The sequence below is a fragment of the Hypomesus nipponensis genome, chromosome 22 (genome assembly GCF_054491055.1).
Source record: "Hypomesus nipponensis isolate SF chromosome 22, ASM5449105v1, whole genome shotgun sequence".
Classification (NCBI taxonomy): domain Eukaryota; kingdom Metazoa; phylum Chordata; class Actinopteri; order Osmeriformes; family Osmeridae; genus Hypomesus; species Hypomesus nipponensis.
Genome location: NC_140382.1, coordinates 19,650,001 through 19,672,500, shown reverse-complemented (window position 1 = coordinate 19,672,500; position 22,500 = coordinate 19,650,001). Strand labels below are relative to the sequence as shown.

Here is a 22,500-nt window from a genome sequence, read left to right as displayed (position 1 = left end):
TTTACAACTGTGCCATCAGCAGTGTGTTAACGTATGGATTCTTAGTGTGGTTCTCCAGCTGCACTAACACGCTGTACTCCAATGGGTGGTAAAAACTGCGGGGAGAATCATTGGGACGACTTTTCCCGAGATCAGCACCATCTACGCCACCCGACCTGTCTGAGGAGAGTGCACATCATCCTGTGGGACCGTCACCACCCAGCTCACCATCTGTTCCACCTGCTGCCCTCAGGGAGAAGGTACAGGTCCATACGGGCCAGAACATCCAGACTGACCAACAGTCTGTATCCTCAGGCTGTGAGGCTTCTGAGCAGTGCCCCCCCCCCTCCCCTTTCTGCCTCCCTCTCATGGACAGTAACCACACCAACCAATTACAATAACAAGGAACTGGACTTTGCATTGTTGCACAGATAACAAAATACTCCACATATCTTGACTGTACCGCCCTTGTTAATGCTCTTGTTAGGTCGTCTATGCTGTTAAAGCCCTTCACGATGCTGCTAATACTGAATATTGTTATTGTTTAGAACATGTGTCTTGATTGTGCTAAGGTTTACACAGGGGTTATTTATGATAAGTTTATTGGAGGGATATTGCATCTTTGTATTGCACTTTCTATGTCAAAACTATGCAGTGTTTGAATGCTCTAAACGTAATTTTTTAGTTTTTCTATGACAATGACAAATATATATCGAATTGAATATTGTTTTTTGTTTTTTTTTGCTGCTCCTTGTGTTGCTTGTTTTTTAAGATCCTCTGTGTTCACACACACACACACACACACACACACACAGACACTGTTTGTTACAAACTGAAAATGGCACTCACACAGGCACTCTCTTCTGCTCTCTTTTTGTCCTGTCACATAAGGACCTCTGCATGAATTGTTCCATTTTGTCAAGTTGCAAGTACCACATTTTGGTAACTGCTTACATTTGCACTACACATTTTGTAATTTGTAACAACAGCTGTTCTATCTTCATTGTTTTTGTTGTTTTCTAATGGGGGCAAAAGAAAATCATGTTTTTTTATTATTTAAATGCAAACATATCGAGATATATATTGAATATCGTAAAAATATCAAGCTATCAATGTTTTTATATATTGCACAGCCCTAATACACCTATACACGCACACACACACATACACACACACACACACACACACACACACACGTGGACATAGTTGTGGGGCTCAGTGAGACATGACTAGACGATGGCAGACGACACCTACCCAGGGTCTGCAGGCTGTCAGAGATGAGGAGTCGGTCCTCCTTGCACTGCCCAGCCTCTCCTGCCACGGCCATGCTGGTGACCTGCAACTTGAGCAGGGACCCCGGGGGCACGGAGATGTCCCAGGAGCAGTTCAGCCCACCAGGGTAGGGGGCAGGGAATCCCAGGGACTGGATCTCTCCCTTACGACCCTGGAGAACGCCCGGCCCTCCACAGCCAGACTCTGGAGGGAGGGAGGGAGGGAGGGAGGGAGGGAGGGAGGGAGGGAGGGAGGGAGGGAGGGAGGGAGGGAGGGAGGGAGGGAGGGAGGGAGGGAGGGAGGGAGGGAGGGAGGGAGGGAGGGAGGGAGGGAGGGAGGGAGGGAGGGAGGGAGGGAGGGAGGGAGGGAGGAATTGGGCTTCCCACAGAAAGGCAATACTAGACCAGAAATTGCAGCTTTGTAATTCCTAAATCACCAAGTAAACATCACTCGATTTCAATCTAGGACCAACAACTGTCTCTTGGGGCATCTGTTACATGATGTGACCTTACCGACGGGTGGTGTGGTCGATGGTTTAAGTGTGGTTGATGGTTTAGGTGTGGTTGATGGTTTAGGTGTGGTTGATGGTTTAGGTGTGGTTGATGGTTTAGGTGTGGTTGATGGTTTAGGTGTGGCTGATGGTTTAGGTGTGGTTGGGACCACGACAGGAGGCAGGCTGGTCTTGGTGTAGGTGGCGCTGAACCCTCTGGAGGTGAGCGTGGCGTCAGACTTGAACCGGACGACCATGGAGCCTCCACTGGACTCCAGCACTCCCGGCAACGAGCCGCCGCAGAAACGCCCTGCAGGACCAGACGCTTTACTGAACAGAAACGCCCTGCAGGACCAGACGCTTTACTGAACAGAAACGCCCTGCAGGACCAGACGCTTTACTGAACAGAAACGCCCTGTAGGACCAGACGCTTTACTGAACAGAAACACCCTGTAGGACCAGACGCTTTACTGAACAGAAACACCCTGTAGGACCAGACGCTTTACTGAACAGAAACACCCTGTAGGACCAGACGCTTTACTGAACAGAAACACCCTGCAGGACCAGACGCTTTACTGAACAGAAACACCCTGTAGGACCAGACGCTTTACTGAACAGAAACACCCTGTAGGACCAGACGCTTTACTGAACAGAAACACCCTGTAGGACCAGACGCTTTACTGAACAGAAACACCCTGCAGGACCAGACGCTTTACTGAACATGCGACTCACAGACGCCACCTCCTCCAGCAGCATGTGACAGGGTGAAGTGAGTGAAATGAACAGCTGGGTAAACAGTACTCATCCAAGCAGTGTGAGGGAGGGTCATGTGAGGCAGGGTCATGTGAGGCAGGGTCATGTGAGGGAGGGTCATGTGACGGCGTACCCAGCAGGGCAGCACCGGGGGCGTGTCCGTCGTAGACAACCACGTGGTCTCCACATGCCTCGGGGACGAGGTCAAAGGAGGTGAACGTCAGACGTACCCTCTCTCCCCGCGCAGGCACGCTGACCCTCCACTGACACACACACAGAAACACAGAAACACATGCAGGAACACACACACAGGAACACACACACACACATGCAGGAACACACACACAGAAACACACGCACACACATGCAGGAACACACACACAGGAACACACACAAAAAACATGTTTAGACCAACAAATGCCTTCACTTCACCTCTCCAAGTGGATCAAAGGACTGGGCTTGACTGATACATGTAGACCCATGCATGCAGATGGAAATCCAACTATTCGGTTTTTGTTCATTCTGTTTTAAATGTAATGTTTTCCTTCAATGGAATACTTCAAAGGTGCTGAGAAAATGTCAGCAAAAACTATTTGAAATATTCAAGTTTCTATCTTTTAAAGGCTTCTTTGTAATTCTCCCTCTCCCTTCTTCTCAACTGTGTGCGTGTGTGTGTTCCTGCGTGCGTGTGTGTGGGTACCTGATACAGCGCTCCATTCTCGTAGTTCTGCTCTGGGTATCCAGGGGTCAGCAGATCCCCTCGGTCACCTTGGAGACTGCCTCCGGCCCCGGCTATATCTGTCACCGAGAAGGATGGAGCGATGGATGGAGGGAGAGAGGGAAATATTGAGGGCACTTCAACTTCACACACATCTCAAGGATATTCTGTCTCTCTTTCTGTCTCTCTGTCTCTCTATCTCTGTCTCTCTCTCTCTGTCTCTCTCTCTCTGTCTCTCTCTCTGTCTCTCTCTCTCTCTGTCTCTCTCTTTCTGTCTAACATCTCACATCATTTCCTCCAGTACACATTGTACACATTGCTGTAATGACAATGCTTTCTGTACCATTGGCAGGACAGAGACACTGAAGAAGGTGAGAAGCACCTTCTACCTGATCTGTTAGGAATTGACATGACGCCCAGCCTAAATGGCGCACAACTGACCAACTTACTCCAGAGCCAAAATGGCGCAGAGTTTACCTGAGGCAGCACTGGGAGACACAGCTTTGAAATGGGCCCTGAAACCCACATCTGTCTTCCTGTCGTTGGTGTCGAAGTAGATCGTCAGTCGGTTGCTCAAGGATACGACCGGCCTGGGCTTGGAGTATCCACAGAACTTCCCTAGGGAACAAATCGTAAATTACATCACATTCAACATCTCCATTCAACTAACCACACCCTGATCCCGCCCATTAGGTGCAGTCTGACCCATGATGCCCAGGTCATCTCTCAGCGTGATGAAGTCTGCTGTGCACAGCTCACTATCCTCCAGGGAGAAGTCCTCGAACCACAGATGGATCACCTGCGACACACACACACACACACACACACACATACATACACACCACACATTGACCTTTCCTTTCTTCACACAATGTCTGTTCCGCGGTGCAGGGGGGGTTGGAGGATTGTGAGTGTGAAAAGGACAAGCGTGTTCCTGTGTGAGAGACTAAGACAGGGAGGGGGGGCACTGGAGAGAGAGATGGAGAAAAGTGGAGAGAGAGATGGAGCAGGAGGAGCACTGGAGAGAGAGAGAGATGGAGAAAGGTGGAGAGAGAGGTGGGGGAGGGAAGGAGGAAGGGAGGAACGGAGGGAAGGAGAGAGAATGGGAGGAGAGGGATAACAGACCCATCTGTGTGAGATGCTACATCTGTTGCTTGTGTTTACCCCTCCTGTCTCTACTGTGATATACACACTGCTACTGTACTATGCCCTGCTCTTGGGGTGGGGGTGGGGGTGGGTGTGTGTGTGTTTGTGTGTGGATGGATGGGGGTAAGTCAGAGAGAAGGTAGGAGAGACAGAGGAGAGGAGAGAAAGACAAGAATGCAACTAAAGAAATTAAGCTCTTTGAGAAGGTTAGTTCTCCTGTTGGTGTTGTGATGGACTGGGCTTGGTGTGATGGGGGACTGGGCTTGGTGTGATGGAGGACTGGGCTTGGTGTGATGGAGGACTGGGCTTGGTGTGATGGGGGACTGGGCTTGGTGTGATGGAGGACTGGGCTTGGTGTGATGGAGGACTGGGCTTGGTGTGATGGAGGACTGGGCTTGGTGTGATGGGGGACTGGGCTTGGTGTGATGGAGGACTGGGCTTGGTGTGATGGACTGGGCTTTTCCTATTTCCTACATCCTAGTCCTATCTCCTACACCCTAGTCATATCTCCTACACCCTAGTCCTATCTCCTACATCCTAGTCCTATCTCCTACATCCTAGTTCCTACCTTGGCAGGGTCCACAGTGATGTGCCAGGAGCAGCTCTTGCCGTTGTCATAGCTACTGGGGTAGTTCAAGCTGCTGAACAACCCAGAGTCTCCAGTCAGCTCTCTGGGGCCCCCACACCCAGAGCCCACCCCATCTCCTGCGCACACACACACACACACACACACCACATATATATATATGTACACACTCACACACAGTACAGGGGAAAAACAAGGCAGAGAGGAAATCCATGAGGAAGACACCTTGGCAACAGAACTGTTTATGTCAACAGTATTTCCCCTGGTGGATGTGGCAAGCATGCTGTATGTGTGCGTGCATGTATGTGTACTGGGGGGCAGATGTGACTGAGGCAACAGCTGTGTTCAATGCTGCTTCTCTGGAAAAATGATTTGTCCGAGGCTGACTAACGCTGTCCTCATTATCAGGTTGTTATGGTTGTATTGATTCTCACAGAGAGAAGCCTGCTCTGATGCATCCTCAGCAAGGAGGTTTCTGATACTGTAGGTTTGACGGTAACATAGCAATTAATCTACTAAGTCCTTATACGGTCATGTGTTGCTATGTTACCGTCAAACCAACAGTCATGTGTTGCTATGTTACTGTCAAACCAACAGTCATGTGTTGCTATGTTACCGTCAAACCAACAGTCATGTGTTCATTTATCCGTGCGGCACAGCAGCAACTTGTTTGCAGGTGTGCTTGTTACACCTGCCTGCTTGTTACACCTGCCTGCTTGTTACACCAGCCTGCTGGTTACACCGGCCTGCTGGTTACACCGGCCTGCTTGTTACACCGGCCTGCTTGTTACACCGGCCTGCTTGTTACACCGGCCTGCTTGTTACACCGGCCTGCTGGTTACACCGGCCTGCTTGTTACACCGGCCTGCTGGTTACACCGGCCTGCTTGTTGCACCATCCTGCTTGTTACACCTGCCTGCTGGTTACACCGGCCTGCTTGTTGCACCGGCCTGCTTGTTACACCGGCCTGCTTGTTACACCGGCCTGCTGGTTACACCGGCCTGCTTGTTACACCGGCCTGCTGGTTACACCGGCCTGCTTGTTGCACCGGCCTGCTGGTTACACCGGCCTGCTGGTTACACCGGCCTGCTTGTTACACCGGCCTGCTTGTTACACCGGCCTGCTTGTTACACCGGCCTGCTGGTTACACCGGTCTGCTCTAAGTCACAAACCTGCACGCCATCACCTACGGTAGACAACTCTGTTTTATCAACTTTATTTGACCAAATTCTGCATTAGCAAAACACAAAAAAGTGGCTTTGTCCCAAGATCTCTACAGATTGTGCAGCTAATTTAATGCTCAACACTTGAACGGGGGCTTATTTACATTTACATTTATTCACTGAGCAGACGCTTTTATCTAAAGCGACTTCCAAGAGAGAGCTTTTCAAAAGGGTATAGGTCAATGATCATAAACAACATGAACCTCAAAAGTGCAAGAGTGTACCTGTAGGAAAGCAAGCAACAATCATATAATTCACACCGAATTCATTCAGGACGTCAGAAGCAGAGAGAGGACCCTTCTCTTGTCCGCAGCACGCTTTTGTTTTGAGTTGTGGCAAACTTTTGACTTCTGTTAATACACCCTTCAACACTGGTCACCATCATGAGGCGGCTATACGTTGTGGTTGGCCGAAGTGACGGATTCAGGTTTTTATTTAGGGGGTCAGATGGCTGAGCGGTTAGGGAATCGGGCTATTAATCAGAAGGTTGCCGGTTCGATTCCGGTTGTGAAAAATGACGTTGTGTCCTTGGGCAAGGCACTTCACCCTATTTACCTCGGAGGAATGTCCCTGTACTTACTGTAAGTTGCTCTGGATAAGCGTGTCTGCTAAATGACTAAATGTAAATGTTTGATGTGTTTTTTTTCTTAAGGGGGCATATGCGCATATAAGAACACTCACTTCTCTTCTGCTGCTGATAGGAGAGATAACATAACTGATAACAGCGAGCCCCAGAGTCCAGAGACAGAAAACACTGCAACCAATCAAAGTAAATTCCTTCGATAGGAAAAAGATCCCTCATTATCCATTGGAGACTGACTTCATCCACCAAAGGTTGCCTTTCTGGTCTGTATCTAATCCAAACAATTTATGGATCATAATAATTTTCTTTACAGATCTACTATTGTCCTATGAAATGACTTGCAGCAAAATTGACATTTTGCAGCAGGTGTAAGTGTTACCCTTCAGAGTGCCTGAAATACTACCCCCAGAACACAGAGTAGATATTCACCATCAACAGTGGAGGTGTTCTTACCAGACAATCCGACCAGTGCAAACTCACCCACAGTGCTAGGTTCAGCCTTGTCTGTGAAGTAAATGACCACCAGACCGATGCAGGCTCCTGTCAAGGCCACAAACAGAAACACTAGAATCTTCTCCAGGGTGCTGAAACGCCGGGACCTGCTGTGGGACATCCTCTTGTGCAGATGTTCCTCATCCATGCTGCGTGTCGTCCACCGTACTCCAGGCAGACTGAGGAGGCTCTCTCATGCTATCACAGCCTTGACGTCCATTATCGCTGTTCATCTGATCTGTGACCTGTGATAGCATAGACGTACCTTGGACTCGCCTGAACTGGACCTGAGAGACAAGGACTGTGTTCTGACTGTACCTGAGAGACAACTGTTTTCAGAGTGTTTGCGCTATTGGTTGTTGTGTTGGTTGTTATAGGGTGATAGGGAGTGCAATGTGTTTTTGTGACATGAAAAAAGAGAGTTTCCAAACCCCTTTGATGAAAAGAGATTGAAAACAATGCAATTACAACTGTATTTACAGTCAAGTTACAGTGGTATTTATACACATTATAACTGACAAGTGTTAAGCTTCAGAGGAACTGTGGCATAAAACAAAATGAAAAAATAAACAAACTGCAGTTCTCTTCTGATGCAGACGCGGAGGAAGAAGGTTCACAGCCTCAGTTTCAGCTCTTGCCCCACAAATCCCATTGGAATCGTTTATCCCACAATCCCAGCAATTAAGCTGATAGGGTCCCTCACCCGAACCACTGTCATCGTTGCCAAGTATCCCTAATTGACTGAAGTGTGTATCCTCTCTCTCTCTCTCTCTCCCCCCCCCTCCCCCCCCCCCTCCCCCCTCCCCCCCTCCCCCCCTCCCCCCCTCCCCCTCTCCCCCTCTCCCCCTCTCCCCTCTCCCCCTCTCCCTCTCTCTCTCTCTCTCTCTCTCTCTCTCTCTCTCTCTCTCTCTCTCTCTCTCTCTCTCTCTCTCTCTCTCTCTCTCTCTCTCTCTCTCAAAACCTTTAATGTAGCCTAAGTGGCGTAGCACTTAGCACAAGCGCTAGCACTGTTATTTGATTAAAGGAGAGAGGATGGATGGAGGGGAGAGGGAAAGAGGACAAGAGGGAGAGAGGGTTGGATAGAGAGAGAGAGAGAGAGAGAGAGAGGGGGTCTGTGCTCCATCAGTGCTGTGACTCATGACATGCAGGCCTCAGTCCCCCTGGTGTTTGGCTGACATGCAGGCCTCAGCTCTGCTGCTCTGGGCCTTCACACTTGGCACCCTGCCCTGTGGCCATGGCCGTCACTGAGAAAAGAGGCTGTCAGCACTTCTCATATCTCAAAGCTGATAGTGGCGGAGGTAGATGGGGCCATTTATGACCAGAAACACCAGAAACATTAACCGAGAAAGAGTGTAAATCTTCTTGTGGACAAATGTATCATATCAGCTATTATAAAATACAACATTTTAAACAATTGATCCGTCCTTCTGTCCTGAGTCATGAGCCTTCAGATACAGCAGAGGCTGGTTAAACAACTCCAGCAACAATTTGACCCTGGTCTGGGAGACGGTGTGAGGACAGCAAAGCCGTCCTGCTAGTTTCAGTGTCTTTGTGTGTTCAATCCTTCAGTGCTTTAGTTTACTGTAACACTCATTCCTAATGATAACGAGGACGCCAGGAGTAATGACGGGATGAAAGGCGGACGAGAAGCGTGGTGATAGTTGCCAGGGAGAAGCGTTGATGACGTCTACGTTCCCTGCTAATGTTCAGTCGGCAGTTTAGTGTTCGGGTCCTCTAACCTCAAAACCTGCACAACGGTGTGACTCCACTACCTGCTTGTTGGCACTCATCATATTGGTAATTACCCTGGGGGTCGATCTGCATACCACGTCATGAGAGCGGTTTCACAATGAACCAATCAGAAGGAAGGGTTGTCACCAGGACAAAAACCATCACTGGATCAGAGATAATTCTTTCATCTCCGATGACATTTAAGAAAGTAACGTAAAAACAGTAAGTGTGAAGTGAGTGAAGAGGGGAAAGAAGGTGTCCCATTACTCCTCTCTGTCCCAGGGGGACAGGAAGGTGTCTAATGAAGACGGCGTCAACACATCTGAAGGATCGGAAACCATAACCACAGCTGTCTGATCTCTTTGTGATCAATATCAACAAGCTGACGCAGGTAAAAGTTCTCACGGGAGACAGAGAGAGAACTGTGCGTCTGTGGAGGGAAAAATCCGCTTTGCATCGAGTGCATACTAGGAATGATACTTGCGTTGTTGACAAAGTCAATTGCGCTGGGTGCAAGATAGGGCCCTTAACCTTAAACTTGGGTGTTTGTGTGCGTGTATGTGTGTATGTATGTGTGTGTGTGCGTGTGTGTGTGTGCAAGCACATATACACACACATGCGCACACACACACAGACATGCATTGTATAACACCTATCTCATTGACCTCCCCACACACACACAGACCCCTGTAACCTTTTACATGGGACACCTACACACTCTAACAAGCATGCAAAATACACATGTACACACACACTCACGCGTACACACACATGGAAGGTCACCTTCTCTGGCTTCGTTAGAGACTGCTTTATTACAGCTGACAGATGTGCCCATAAATCAACTGGTGGAGATAGAGGCTCAAAAACAAACCCCGCACACACACACACACACACACACCTGGCCCAACACTGCACCACTACCATATGTAGGGCAGATCCCGCACTGGGAGCATCCAGCCATGCTGAGGAAAAGCCTTCTGAAACTCAGCCAGCGAGCTGACAAAACAACTGAGAAATCAGGAGAGGAGGAGAGAGGAGGAGACATGTTGAGGAGACAGGAGGAGACAGGAGGAGGAGACATGTTGAGGAGACAGGAGGAGACAGGAGGAGGAGACATGTTGAGGAGACAGGAGGAGACAGGAAGAGGAGACAGGAGAAGACAGGAGGAGGAGACATGTTGAGGAGACAGGAGGAGACAGGAAGAGGAGACAGGAAGAGACAGGAGGAGGACACAGGAGGAGGAGACAGGAAGAGACAGGAGGAGGAGACAGGAGGAGGAGACAGGAGGAGACAGGAGGAGGAGACAGGAGGAGACAGGAAGAGGAGACAGGAAGAGACAGGAGGAGGAGACAGGAGGAGGAGACAGGAAGAGACAGGAGGAGGAGACAGGAGGAGGAGACAGGAGGAGACAGGAGGAGGAGACAGGAGGAGACAGGAAGAGACAGGAGGAGACAGGAGGAGGAGTCAGGAGGAGACAGGAGGAGAAGACAGGAAGAGGAGACAGGAGGAGACAGGAGGAGGAGACAGGAGGAGGAGACAGGAGGAGACAGGAGGAGGAGACAGGAGGAGGAGACAGGAGGAGACAGGAGGAGACAGGAGAAGACAGGAGGAGAAGACAGGAAGAGGAGACAGGAAGAGACAGGAGGAGGAGACAGGAGGAGACAGGAAGAGACAGGAGGAGACAGGAGGAGGAGGCAGGAGGAGACAGGAGGAGGAGACAGGAGGAGACACGAGGAGACAGGAGGAGGAGACAGGAGGAGGAGACAGGAGGAGAAGACAGGAAGAGGAGACAGGAAGAGACAGGAGGAGGAGACAGGAGGAGACAGGAGGAGACAGGAAGAGACAGGAAGAGACAGGAAGAGGAGACAGGAGGAGGAGACAGGAAGAGACAAGAGGAGGAGACAGGAGGAGACAGGAGGAGGAGACATGTTGAGGAGACAGGAGGAGACAGGAAGAGGAGACAGGAAGAGACAGGAGGAGGAGACAGGAGGAGGAGACAGGAAGAGACAGGAGGAGGAGACAGGAGGAGACAGGAGGAGGAGACAGGAGGAGACAGGAAGAGGAGACAGGAAGAGACAGGAGGAGGAGACAGGAGGAGGAGACAGGAGGAGGAGACAGGAAGAGACAGGAGGAGGAGACAGGAGGAGGAGACAGGAGGAGACAGGAGGAGGAGACAGGAGGAGACAGGAAGAGACAGGAGGAGACAGGGAGGAGTCAGGATGCCTGACAGTTTGTCATCTAATTTCTCCAACCAGAAGATAATTTAATATTCTCAAAAACCAACGGACTCATTAAAGGAAGATAAATGACCTCACTGTTAATGAACACTGCCTCTCCCTGGAATTAAGTTCTGCTCCTGTACGTGATTCATCTCTCTCTGATAACTAAATCAATAAATAAAATCTATGCAAACCTGAATGTCAACAAAACTCTGATTACACAAGCAGATCATCAGTTTCGACATCTAGCAGTAACCCTACCTCATCTCTCACAGTGAGAGGTATTTTCACCCCAAACAAAATGATGTTTCCTTTTCTATCTATATTTAAAATCCCATTTTGAATCATCCATCCTCCAAGTCAGGTAAACATCTATAAACCAACAGCCGAACACCTCCAACTCATTACATATAGTCATTTAGCAGACGTCCTTATCCAAAGCGACTTACAGTAAGTGGAACTCAATAAGCTCAAGACCCAATTAGCTTGAACAAGGAGGACTGGTTCTCCTTACAACCAATCCCATCACACCAGGCTTCTCGTAGTTCCCCTTACAACCAATCAGATCACATCAGACAGGTGTTCCCCCTCATCTAGTGTATTAGCCGGCCCATTGACATTTGACACAGTGCACACACAAACACACACAAACATCAACAACAACATTATAATTTTGTGTACAATATTGATCAAGCGGTGTTATTGTCCTTGTTACCATGGTTATGAAAAGAATAAGGAAGAGGAAATAGAGGAGGAGGAGGAGGGGGTGGAGGAGGAGGAGAGGAGGAGGAGGAGGGGAGGAGGAGGAGCAGGTGGAGGAGGAGCAGGTGGAGCAGGAGGAGGAGGAGGAGGGGAGGAGGAGGATGGACACGGTTACAGAAAGACAGAAGGACATGGTCTGGTGGCCAAATTCCTTACATCACCTCCGGGAGGCGCCGCAACTGCAGTGTATGGCGGTGCAATAGGAGAGTGTGTGTGTGTGTGTGTGTGAGAGTGTGTGCAGGGAAGTGTGCGTCTGTGTGTTTTCCTGACAGCAGTAGGAAGGGTCAGAGGTGCCCAGTGGCAAAACTGGACCTATTCTTCTTCCTGTCTCGCAACAACAAATACTGACATTTACAGGAAGTGACAGGCTCGCTGCAAAACAAACTGCAACGTCTCCTGGAATCATCCTATTACAGCCTGGGTGGACAGAGACACCGTTTAGCTCCTATTATCAACCACAGCAGTCCAGCCAACAACAGCACTTCCCTGCAGGCTGTGGAACACAAGGGGCCATTTTTGTAGTTTTCATTGATAGGTTTTAACTAATAGCTTCTATCGTCTAACAAGTTGTCAGAGGATAAATTATGTTGAAGCAGAAATGTCTCTTCACAGGGATACTTTTTCAGAACTAAAGCTATTTCTATTTCTAAATCACTCGCTTTGACTTCAGATTTTAAAATAGACTCCAGATGAATTGAACACTTTAATTAAAGGATGGTTAAAGGAACAGGCTCGAGGCTAGTTTTTTCTTTCTCTCCAAGATTTCAACCAAGGCTGAGTCAAGTTCAGACCAACGGCTACATTTCACAGCTTCGAAAACATACAGGTGATTGACATTGCCAAAAAACTGTATGTTCTAATTACCAAAGAATACAATTTCATACATAAACTGAGGGGAGAAAATAATCAAAATTACACATAATTATGAGTGAAGTAGTCTGATATAATGTGATAGCAATGACGTCTCCCCTCTCTCTCCCTCTTTCTCTCTCTTTCTCTCTAATATCTTAATATAATTGGGAAGAGCATACTTTGTCCTGCTTGTCTGTAATCAGCACCAGCACCTTCACCCCGTGAAGAAAGATTATCGACCGTCTAGTAACACCTCCATACCGTGGAGTGCCACGGTGCCCCAAGCACCTAGCACCACCCCTCAGACGTACCCAGGCACCTAACACCACCCCTCAGACCTCCCCAAGCACCTAGCGATATTCTGTAAACGGCTGACAGTGAATTAAGGCGACAGAGATGTGTGGATTTATGCTTGACCTTGTTTTTGCTTTAATATAAAACTGAAGAGAACAAATATTTGAGGAGAGCACCCAAGATGCACACAGACCCTCACAAAAACAAACACTGCAGAGATTTAGTATATCAAGAAGAAGAAGAAAAAAAAAAAAAAAAAAACAATATATCAATCTTATAAATTTTTGAGCTAAATTCACCCGTTAACAAATAACAAAAATGCAACCACTGCACTGAGAAGTCAATCTTGATTTTATGTTGTTTAGTACAAGATTGTGTAAAAGGTAAGGAGTGATTTTCTGACAGTGACTGTCACCCAAGGGCCATTGCCATGGGTGACACTGTGCAGATCTGGCTCAAATACTATTTGAAAGTATTTCAGTGCTTGCTTGAGCCAAATAATTGGTCATATTGTTTGGGATAAGCCCAGTTATTCCATTGGAGTAGGTAGGGTCAGTCAAGATCAGATATCTGAACTGATTTTTAAACAGCATTTCGACCCTGCTATTGTTGCACCAGACCACATTTTATAGAGGAAGAAACTAAGACATGCATTTCACTAACAATATAATTATTATTATTATTGCCATTTCTCATTTTAAATACTGGTAGAACGTGTACTCTCTCTCTTAGTATTTCAGTATAATCTATTTCTAAAAAATATGTTTTTTTTGACAGCTGTTTTACCTTTTCATTTTTTTTGTTATTTTGTTAGCTTGTCCTCCTTGTCCAACCCCAGCCTGTCTAAGAGGACTGTGTACCAAGATGTTCATCTGGCACCAGCGTGTCTGAGGGCTGTGCCCTCCACGCAGCGGGACTTGAAGAGCTGAGAACACTGGGCAGTTGTGGTGGCATCTTGTCATGTTGCATCGCCTCACTCCAGAACAGCGGAGGGGGGCGGGCGGGCGCAGCAGTTGGGCCGGCGGACGTTCTGCAGCAGCGACCTGAAGACGCTGTGCTGCCGCCTCTTGTGTTTCCTGCGCCCAGCCGGGGGAGAGTCCACGGCAGAGATGGACTTCCTGAGCGAGGTCTGGACCAGAATCTTCTTCTCCTGCTCTTTGATCTTGCACTGCAGGTGGCTCTGGATGGCAAATCCCAGGGATTCTGGGTCAACAGATGCCCCGTACACCTCCCATGTCATTCCCTGTTCATCCCAGACCACCTCGTGAACCTTCTTCCCTTTCTGTTTCTTCTCCTCCTCTTCCTCCTCCTCTTCCTCCTCCTTCTTCTTCTTCTCAGGCACAAGTTTCTGCTTTCCTCCTTTTCCCAACTTTCCCGGCTTTCGCGTTTTTCCCTCTTTTGCTGCAGTCTTCCCTGCCAGTGGGCCTCTACTCTGGGTCTTCTTGTCGTGGTTCTTGTCCTCGGCCCGGCTCATCTTGGGTTCTGGCGCCTCCTCCTTCGTGGTGGTCCCTGGAGCCTGGGAGAGAGCGTGGCGGCCGACTGAAGCAGCAGCAGAGGTCTGGGTGGTCTGGGTGGTCTCAGTGGTCTGGGACGGTAGCTGTACATTTGCAGCTGATTGTGGGGATTGTAAACCTGAGGCGGAAGATTTAACTGCGTCTCGGTCAGCCGACTCTGTCGTCACGGCAGCCGTCTCCGCCGCCTTGTTGCCCTGGGATACTGTCGCTGGCTCGCTTCGGCTGCAGGTCTCGATGTTGATCTGGTAGACCGGCTGCAGGGGGGGGAGTGGAACTTTCTGGATGTTGCATAGTGCTGAGCCTGAGTCCTTGGGCTTGGCTCCAAGCCTGGCCTCCCCCTGCAGGGGACCTGGCCTCTCCCCAGCCTCCAGGCTGCCCAGCCTCTCCCCAGCCTCCAGGCTACCCAGCCTCTCACAGCCAGAGGCAACCGCCAGGCCCATGTGGATGTGGGTGGAGATGCCGTCGGTCTGCAACACCACTGCCAGGTTCTCTCTCGGGGCGTCACCCCCGCCGGGCCTGTGGGGGGCGGGCAGGGGCAGCAGGCTGGGGCTGGTGGCAACCGCCCGGCTGCAGACCTGGGCCACGGCCTGCACCTCCACACTGTGCCTGCAGGGGGCAGCGACGGGGGAGGTCATGGTGCCAGTCTCCCGGTAGAGAGGAGCCTCCAGCTGGGCTGAGGCCAGGGGGGGCGCTGGCGGGGGGCTGGCGCCCGCCGGCACAGCCCCACAGGCGGGCTGGATGTGTGGATGCCTGGGTGGGGTGGAGGTGGAAGGGGTGGAGGTGGAAAGGGTTGGGGTGGAGGTGGGGGAGGTGGGGATTGAGGTGGAAGGGGTGGGGGTGGAGGGGGTGGAGGTGGAGGAATCGCTCTGCAGCGACGTGCTCTTAAGACGGCTGTCGGAAGACGTGTCAGGGGGTTTCGAACCAGAGGCCTTCTTATTTGTGCGCCCTTCTACAGAGGCTGTCTCGTTCTCCGATGATAGGACGGCCGTTGCCTTGGGTATCGTGTTGGAGGGAGCTGCGGTCCCCTGGGTGGTCTCTTCCGCAGGTGGGTCATCCTGGGGAGGGGAGGGAAAGGCCGGGCCTGAGCTCTCTGGAGCTGCCAGCAGGGAGCACTGTGGAGAGCGGACTGGGGGGGCCGGGCCAAGAGAGGAAGGGGCTGTGGTAGCGGCATGGGTCTCTCTAGACTGCAGGCGTGGTGGGGAGGTCGACCCAGAGCCCTTCGCAGCTTCACACGTCTGTCCTCCAGAACATGGGGGTCTGGAGTTACGTGTCGGGCTGGACATGTCATTATGGGATGGAGGAGGTGGCGCCGTTGCTGCGGCTACGTCTTTATTGCCGGCCCCTACTGCTGACGTGTCTGTAGTCGCTGATGACGGTGAAACCTCTGTGGTCTCCCTCCCCTCCACTCCCTCACCCCTCCCCCTCCCCTCCCCTCCCTCACTCCTCCCCCTCCCCTCCCCCTCCCTGAGCAATTTCTCTCTGCAGTCATTTGTTTCGGTTTTGTCAACCTTTGACTCCGTAACGGCAGACGACAGGTCAGACATGCGGATCACTTCTCTCTCCCTCTCCCTCTCCCCCTCCCTCTCCTCCTTCCTCTTTTCCCTCTCCTCTTTCCTCTCCTCCTTCCTCTTTTCCCTCTCCTCCTCCCTCTCCTCCTTCTCGCCCTCCCTCCCCTCCCTCTCCTCCTTCCTCTTTTCCCTCTCCCCCTCCCTCTCGTCCTCCCTCCTCTCCCTCTCCTCCTCCCTCTCCTCCTTCTCCCCCTCCCTCCCCTCCCTGTCCTCCTTCCTCTTTTCCCTCTCCTCTTTCCTCTCGTCCTCCCTCCTCTCCGTCTCCTCCTTCTCCCCCTCCCTCCCCTCCCTCTCCTCCTTCCTCTTTTCCCTCTCCTCTTTCCTCTCGTCCTCCCTCCTCTCCCTCTCCTCCTCCCAGTCCTCCTTCCCCCGTGTCAGGTTGGTGTTGTGGGCCCTGTGATCCTCTCCTTCCTCCTTCACACCGCCACGTAACAGGGCCAGCCCTGGCGTACTTCTCTCTGCACCAATCACATGCTCTGGCTCTGGCTCTGCACCAATCACAGGCTTCCCCAAGTGCCCGTTGGCAGGAAGGGGCGTGTGAGGCCCCCCACCTCCCCCGGCCTCAGACAAAACTCCGGAGATGGCATTGGTCATCGTTTTAGACATGCTTGATGTGACATGTACATTAGCCTGGGTGTGTCCAGTGGTGGGCGTGGAGGAGTGGAGGCTGGGGGGAGTTTGGGAGGAGTGGAGGCTGGGGGGAGGCTGGGAGGAGTGGAGGCTGGGGGGAGGCTGGGAGGAGTGGAGGCTGGGGGGAGGCTGGGAGGAGTGGAGGCTGGGGGGAGGCTGGGAGGAGTGGAGGCTGGGGGGAAGCTGGGAGGGGTGGAGGCTGGGGGGAGGCTGGGAGGAGTGGAGGCTAGGGGGAGGCTGGGAGGAATGGAGGCTGGGGGGAGGCTGGTTGATGTTCAGGTTTGGTTCTTTAGCCCAGTTGGCGTTGGTCTCCTGGTTCTCCTGGTCCAGAGCTTCCCTCCCCTCCCTCCGTTTTGGGTTTGTTCCCATGGTGTGTAATGTCACTTCCTATATGACACGTCTGTTTCCTGTTGGGACGGCAGTGTTGAGCACAGGTGTGTTGGGTCCTCCGCAGGCTGTGCTAGTGGTTCCCTAGAAACACAGAAACTGTATTAGTGTCAGGCAGAATACACAGTTTGTTGCATGTGTAACTCTTAAATCATTCTTGATCTTTTCTTTTCTCTTCCATTGCAAGACAATTGACAATTAAAACAAGGAAAACCACAAGGGCACCAGAAAGATCTATCACCCTCTTGGTGTCCCAACCATAACAACAACAAAAGAAATGTACATTTAACAGACATTATTCAAAGTCAAGTTTGTCCTCCTGTCCCAGGCAGGCTATAGGGAAACACTGAAACAATCTGAGTTCAAATGAAATGAAAAGGGCAACCCTCGCTTCATCATGACAACACCCTCGCTTTGTCATGACAACGCCCTCGTTTCGTCATGACAATGCCCTTGCTTCGTCATGACAACACCCTCGCTTCGTCATGACAAACTAATTTGTCACCATCAACAAATGTTAAGAACAACTGTATGAAAATTGAATTTGAAAATCTGAATATCTAGATAATACAAGAAGTTCCAGTCAACTCTAGTGCAGTCCATGTAATGCTAATAATCAGGAGACCTCTGCATCCTTTAACTACCTCACAGACCTCTGCATCCTGTCACTTTACACTTTACCTTTTCCTTCATATCTGCTAGTTACTCTAACTCTTACTTCAAAGGTGTTCTGTGGCAGCATGTGGGATTGTATCATTATTTTGAGCACAGGAGACACCGAAAATGAAACGTATTTACACAAAACACAAACTTTATTTTCTTACCTAAAGGTCTCTGAAATAGATTGGAGGGAGGCACAGCATGGAACATAGTCAAGGTGTTCTTATTTCAACATATTATAATATATATAAACATATATATAAACAATATAAAAAACATTTTATACATTTGGGCTAAACCAAAAGCCCTGTTTTAAGCTTGACTGGATGTATTGTGTTGAAACTGGACCCGAGGATCTTGTTCCTTAACAAGCTAGCTCTCTTCTTTGACGATAACCGGACTCGAAAGTCACAATCTCTCTTTGGGGTTGCAGATTTGAAACCCTTCACAGTGAATCTCCTTCAATGTAGGCCAACTGCCTTTCCAAAAAGACATCTCTGAGGCACCAGACAGAGCGCAGCAGTGTAGCCTGCTCCTCAGAATCAGATTCATCATTTACATTGACCCTTAGTCATTTAGCAGACGCTCTTATCCAGAGCGACTTACAGTAAGTACAGGGACATTCCCCCGAGGCAAGAAGGGTGAAGTGCCTTGCCCAAGGACACAACATAATTTGGCACGGCCGGGAATTGAACTGGCGATCTTCATATTACTAGCCCGATTCCCTAACCGCTCAGCCACCTGACTCCGATCAAACAATAACCTGCTAACAGACATGCCTCTGCAGCACCTGCTGCTCCCAGGAAAGTGATGTGTGTTAGGGTGATGTGTGTTAGGGTTAGGGTGATGTGTGTTAGGGTGATGTGTGACCAGGCAGACATGGAAGTAGCGAGGTGTGTTCTTTTAAGTAGCACTTTGGTGAAGCACCTGAACATCTCCAGGGAGGTATGTCAGCCCCTCTCCCTCTCCCCCTCTCCCCCCCCCCTCTCTCTCTCTCTCTCTCTCTCTCTCTCTCTCTCTCTCTCTCTCTCTCTCTCTCTCTCTCTCTCTCTCTCTCTCTCTCTCTCTCTCTCTCTCTCTCTCTCTCTCTCTCGGCCTCTCTCTCTCTCTCTCTCTCTGCTTCTCTCTCTCTCTCTCTCTCTCTCTCTCTCTCTCTCTCTCTCTCTGCCCTGCTCCCCTCTCTCTGCCCTTCTCCCCTCTCTCTGCCCTGCTCCCCTCTCTCTCTCTCTCTCCTGCTCCCCTCTCTCTCTCTCTCTCCTGCTCCCCTCTCTCTCTCTCTCTCTCTCTCTGCCCTGCTCCCTTCTCTCTCCCCCTGCCCTCCTCTCTCTTCTGCTCCCCTCTTTCTTTCTCTCTCTCTCTCTCTCTGCTCTGCTACCCTCTCTCTCCCCTGCTCCCCTCTCTCCCCCCTGCCCCCTCTCTCTCCTGCTCCCCTCTTTCTCTTTCTCTCTGCTCTGCTCCCCTCTCTCTCCCCTGCTCCCCTCTCTCTCCCCCCTGCACCCCTCTCTCTCTGCCCTCCAGACCCTCTGTGAAGGTTGTTTTTAACTTTCTTTATTTCTTATTGTCTCCCTCCCCCCTCCCCATTTCTCTGGCTCTCTCTCTCTCTTTCTGTATCTCTCCTTTTCATTCTGTCCTCTCTCCCTCTGTCTGCATCTTTCCCTCTCTCTCCCCCTCTCTCTGTCTCTCTATGTGTCTTTCTCCCTCCCTCTCTTTTTAGCTTTCCCTTTCTCTCCTTCTCTTTCCCCCTCTCTCTCTCCCTCTCTCTATGTCTCTCTCTCTCTCCCTCTCTCTCTGTATCTCTCCCTTTCTTTCTGTCTCTTCCGGGAAGGAAGTCCAATCTAATCTGGCTCCATTGGAAGTGTGAAATGACCCCCCACACCAACACTCACACACCAACACTCACACACCCTCCCTCCCCCCACCCGCTCCCCCCTCCCTAACCCTTTACATAGTCATTCTTCAATGACCCCCTCCCCTGACGATGCACGGCTGCAATAACTGAACCCAGCAGATTGGATAATGTATGTGTTCCTGCACGCCTCCTTGTCTAACTGGCCTCCTGCCTCTAACCCACCTGAGATCAAGGCTGCCTTATGCTGGGGCTTCTAGTGCCCTAGAAAGCAACACAGCTCATTTCACCGCTAGGGTTTCACTGCTACTGTCAGACATGACTATGTATCTATCATGAGATGCGGACCCTCACATTGTGTATCTTTATCCAGGGCTGAAGGATGACCTAAAGCTAATAATGTGATCACTGACCAGGAATATAAGCAATCAGGCTTTCTGAAGTAATAATTTGCTCATGTTGTTCAATAGAGTAGGAGGTCTGGAGAAATCTTAAAGGACTTGAATCAACGCATTGATAAGAGAGCATCCATTGGACGGGTGTTGTGCAATGTCATTGGCAACATATGTCAAATAGGCTCTTGGAAATATAAATTCAGGACTTGCTGGTTCCATTCATATTTGAATGGTTTCCGTTAGAGCCGACAGCTTTTCTGGGGTGAACTCATGTCTCCTCTTCCGTCAAGGTCTCTACTGCAATTAAACATCCGATGACCAAACAATTATGACATTCAATTTACCGAATGTAAAATCGAATACAGCCTGTTTTACGGACATGCAGCTAGCATTACGAACTAAGAACGACTAAAATGTAATGACTCCGGGTAAAGATCGTCAACATTTTGGTCATTATGATGGATTCAGACCTCAGCCCATCCCACCTTTTGCAACATGGGAATTTAATGGAAACCGGTATTTAACGGAGGGATTTGACCTTGCGGACAAATTTATCATATTACCCCCTTAGGATCATATTTATTTTCAAGAGTGAACGGAAAAGGCACCTACCTTCAACTGCGTTGTGTCCGTCTCATGTCATTTGTGGTTTAATTGCTGTGCGGTTTGGGCCACCACTCCGTGTCTGTGAGCGTCTCGACAGAATATCAATGAAAGAATTCGAAGCGGGTGTCGGTGATGTAAAGCCACGCCTTCTTTTCGAAGACAGAATGTGGGTCCGGTCGCACGAGCTAAATGATAATTGGGTCATGCATACTGTAATGATTTTGCAGACAGGGAAGCGTAGATTCGGTAACGTAACCGACCCATGACTGAGTGCTATGACTCATATTTGTCCAGAAGACTCCTTAAGCGGTCCATTCGTCTAGCTTTCATATCAAACTTGCTTCACGCTTTACCAAAGCGACACGGCGCGCGCTCGCTCGCACATCGTTCTGTCACCTCTCTCTCCCCCCCCCCCCCCCCCCCCCCCGGCGCGCTTTTGCGGTCTCCCAGGGGATGCCCCACACCGCATTGTTGTTTTGCCGGTGTGCGGTTACAGAGAAAAAGGTTATAGCAGAACATTACTCATCTCAACTGGGGGAAATTGCGGATACAAGAGGTTTAACTATCAGAGGTTTAACTAGCCTATCAAACGGTGTCATCACAGCCTACTGCTATAGACCCTCGTGCACCGGAGCGTCTCTCGTCCTGTAGAATCTACTGCAATGCTGGTTGAATTTGCACTTTTTTCAAACAGCCAGCAGTCAATGCAGCGCGGCTGTGTGTCTTTATAATGAGGAATTCAGCCAATTCTTAGAATATCTCTGCACATATGGAGCCTATATGTGGGCTTAGGCTATATTAAAAAAAACACATTGGAAGCAGCGCAGATTTTATTTCGCACACTAAAATATTTTGTCTCTGTACCACAGCAATAGCAATCCTTAATATTGTCATAACATCTTTGGTATAAACATTTAAAGGAATTTTAAAGCAGTTGTCGTGTCTGAGTTGACAATAGAGTCAATGAACGAACACATAAAAAGTCCTTTGACGGGATTGTGTTGACGGTGTTTTGCAGGACAGCCTGTAGGCTATTTAAGTGTTCTGTCTGACTGAATCGTAACTGACTCAGTAACCGTGTGTGGTCGACCTGACCCACGCAGTGCCGTGGCCGTGGGGACCCAGCTGTTGGGAAGATAGAGGGAGAGCTTCCTGAGTAGTGTGCTACCTAGGTTATAACAGGTCGTTTCGAGTGGTTCTACGGGCGCTTTTAATACATTGTCAGGCATAAAGCAGAGCCAATTAGCCAAGCTCTATCCACAACAAATGTAGCCTAGTAAAAATAGGAGTTTTCAAGTTTAAGACTTCCTTATTTGTCCTAAAACTTGACGAAATCATATTTCAAATCCACAAAGATTGCCTGCATCTGTTGACATATCTTTTTGTGATGCACAGTTAATATTTTACTTATATTTCATATTGAGATGAAACAGTCAGTTGCAGTTGCGGGTGACACATCGGATTCTACTCAATTCACCCTTACTAGAAGCCTGGTTGTATTATCTAGGTTTCTGGTATGGATCGAGCATTCATAAATATTTAACGATAACATTTGGATTGTGGGACAGTGACGTAACTAATGGCGACGCTAAATCATGTTGTCCTTGCTGAGGATGTTCAAACAAAACTAACTCGGAAGATTAGCCCCAACTGGCACCTGTCTATTTTGGCATGATTGAGTCTCACTGCCATGACCATGGCCAATGTACACCAATAGGTGGCGGTAAAGATCATGGAACCCGAATTTGTGCTTCGCAACGTTCATAGAAGAAGTCGGACACGACGCATCTAGTT

The 22,500-nt window shown here is 49.7% G+C and overlaps 3 protein-coding genes and 1 long non-coding RNA gene across 5 annotated transcripts in view; 1 reads left to right on the top strand and 3 right to left on the bottom strand.

Annotated features, from left to right (window-relative positions):
* LOC146237095 (ovochymase-2) overlaps positions 1 to 7,390 on the bottom strand; it is a 27,178-nt gene extending 19,788 nt beyond the window's left edge. The window contains exons 1-9 of the mRNA XM_084687085.1: positions 7,231 to 7,390; positions 4,927 to 5,063; positions 3,918 to 4,011; positions 3,690 to 3,830; positions 3,195 to 3,292; positions 2,628 to 2,757; positions 1,838 to 2,051; positions 1,764 to 1,774; positions 1,234 to 1,455 (exon numbers count right to left, since the gene is read on the bottom strand). Coding sequence (XP_084543211.1) covers positions 1,234 to 1,455; positions 1,764 to 1,774; positions 1,838 to 2,051; positions 2,628 to 2,757; positions 3,195 to 3,292; positions 3,690 to 3,830; positions 3,918 to 4,011; positions 4,927 to 5,063; positions 7,231 to 7,390 — 1,207 coding nt within the window. The remainder of the gene's footprint in view (positions 1 to 1,233; positions 1,456 to 1,763; positions 1,775 to 1,837; positions 2,052 to 2,627; positions 2,758 to 3,194; positions 3,293 to 3,689; positions 3,831 to 3,917; positions 4,012 to 4,926; positions 5,064 to 7,230) is intronic.
* A 5,821-nt stretch (positions 7,391 to 13,211) lies between these two features.
* Positions 13,212 to 17,402, bottom strand: gprin3b (GPRIN family member 3b). Its single transcript, XM_084687084.1, has 2 exons — positions 16,993 to 17,402; positions 13,212 to 16,008 (listed from the first exon to the last, which is right to left on the bottom strand). The coding sequence occupies exons 1-2, from the start codon at positions 17,179 to 17,181 to the stop codon at positions 14,074 to 14,076; spliced, it is 2,124 nt and encodes a 707-aa protein (XP_084543210.1). The 5' UTR covers positions 17,182 to 17,402; the 3' UTR covers positions 13,212 to 14,073.
* Positions 17,403 to 21,518: 4,116 nt separating this feature from the next.
* Positions 21,519 to 22,500, bottom strand: part of LOC146237093 (uncharacterized) — a 4,055-nt gene continuing 3,073 nt past the window's right edge. For both annotated transcript variants that reach the window (XR_014740872.1, XR_014740871.1), the window contains exon 2: positions 21,519 to 22,500. This exon is cut by the window's right edge and continues 1,339 nt beyond it. This is a non-coding gene — a long non-coding RNA (uncharacterized LOC146237093).
* elmod2 (ELMO/CED-12 domain containing 2) overlaps positions 22,484 to 22,500 on the top strand; it is a 7,258-nt gene continuing 7,241 nt past the window's right edge. The window contains exon 1 of the mRNA XM_084686324.1: positions 22,484 to 22,500. This exon is cut by the window's right edge and continues 124 nt beyond it. The gene's annotated coding sequence lies outside the window, so the exon portion shown is untranslated.

Excerpts from the sequence above, each read along its gene's own strand:
- gprin3b (XM_084687084.1), bottom strand. The coding sequence starts at position 17,181 with ATGGGAACAAACCCAAAACGGAGGGAGGGGAGGGAAGCTCTGGACCAG. Across the intron at positions 16,009-16,992 it reads GCCTCCACCCCTCCCAGCTT|GAGACCACAGAGGTTTCACC; the intron begins CCCCCCAGCCTC and ends GTGGAGGGGAGG.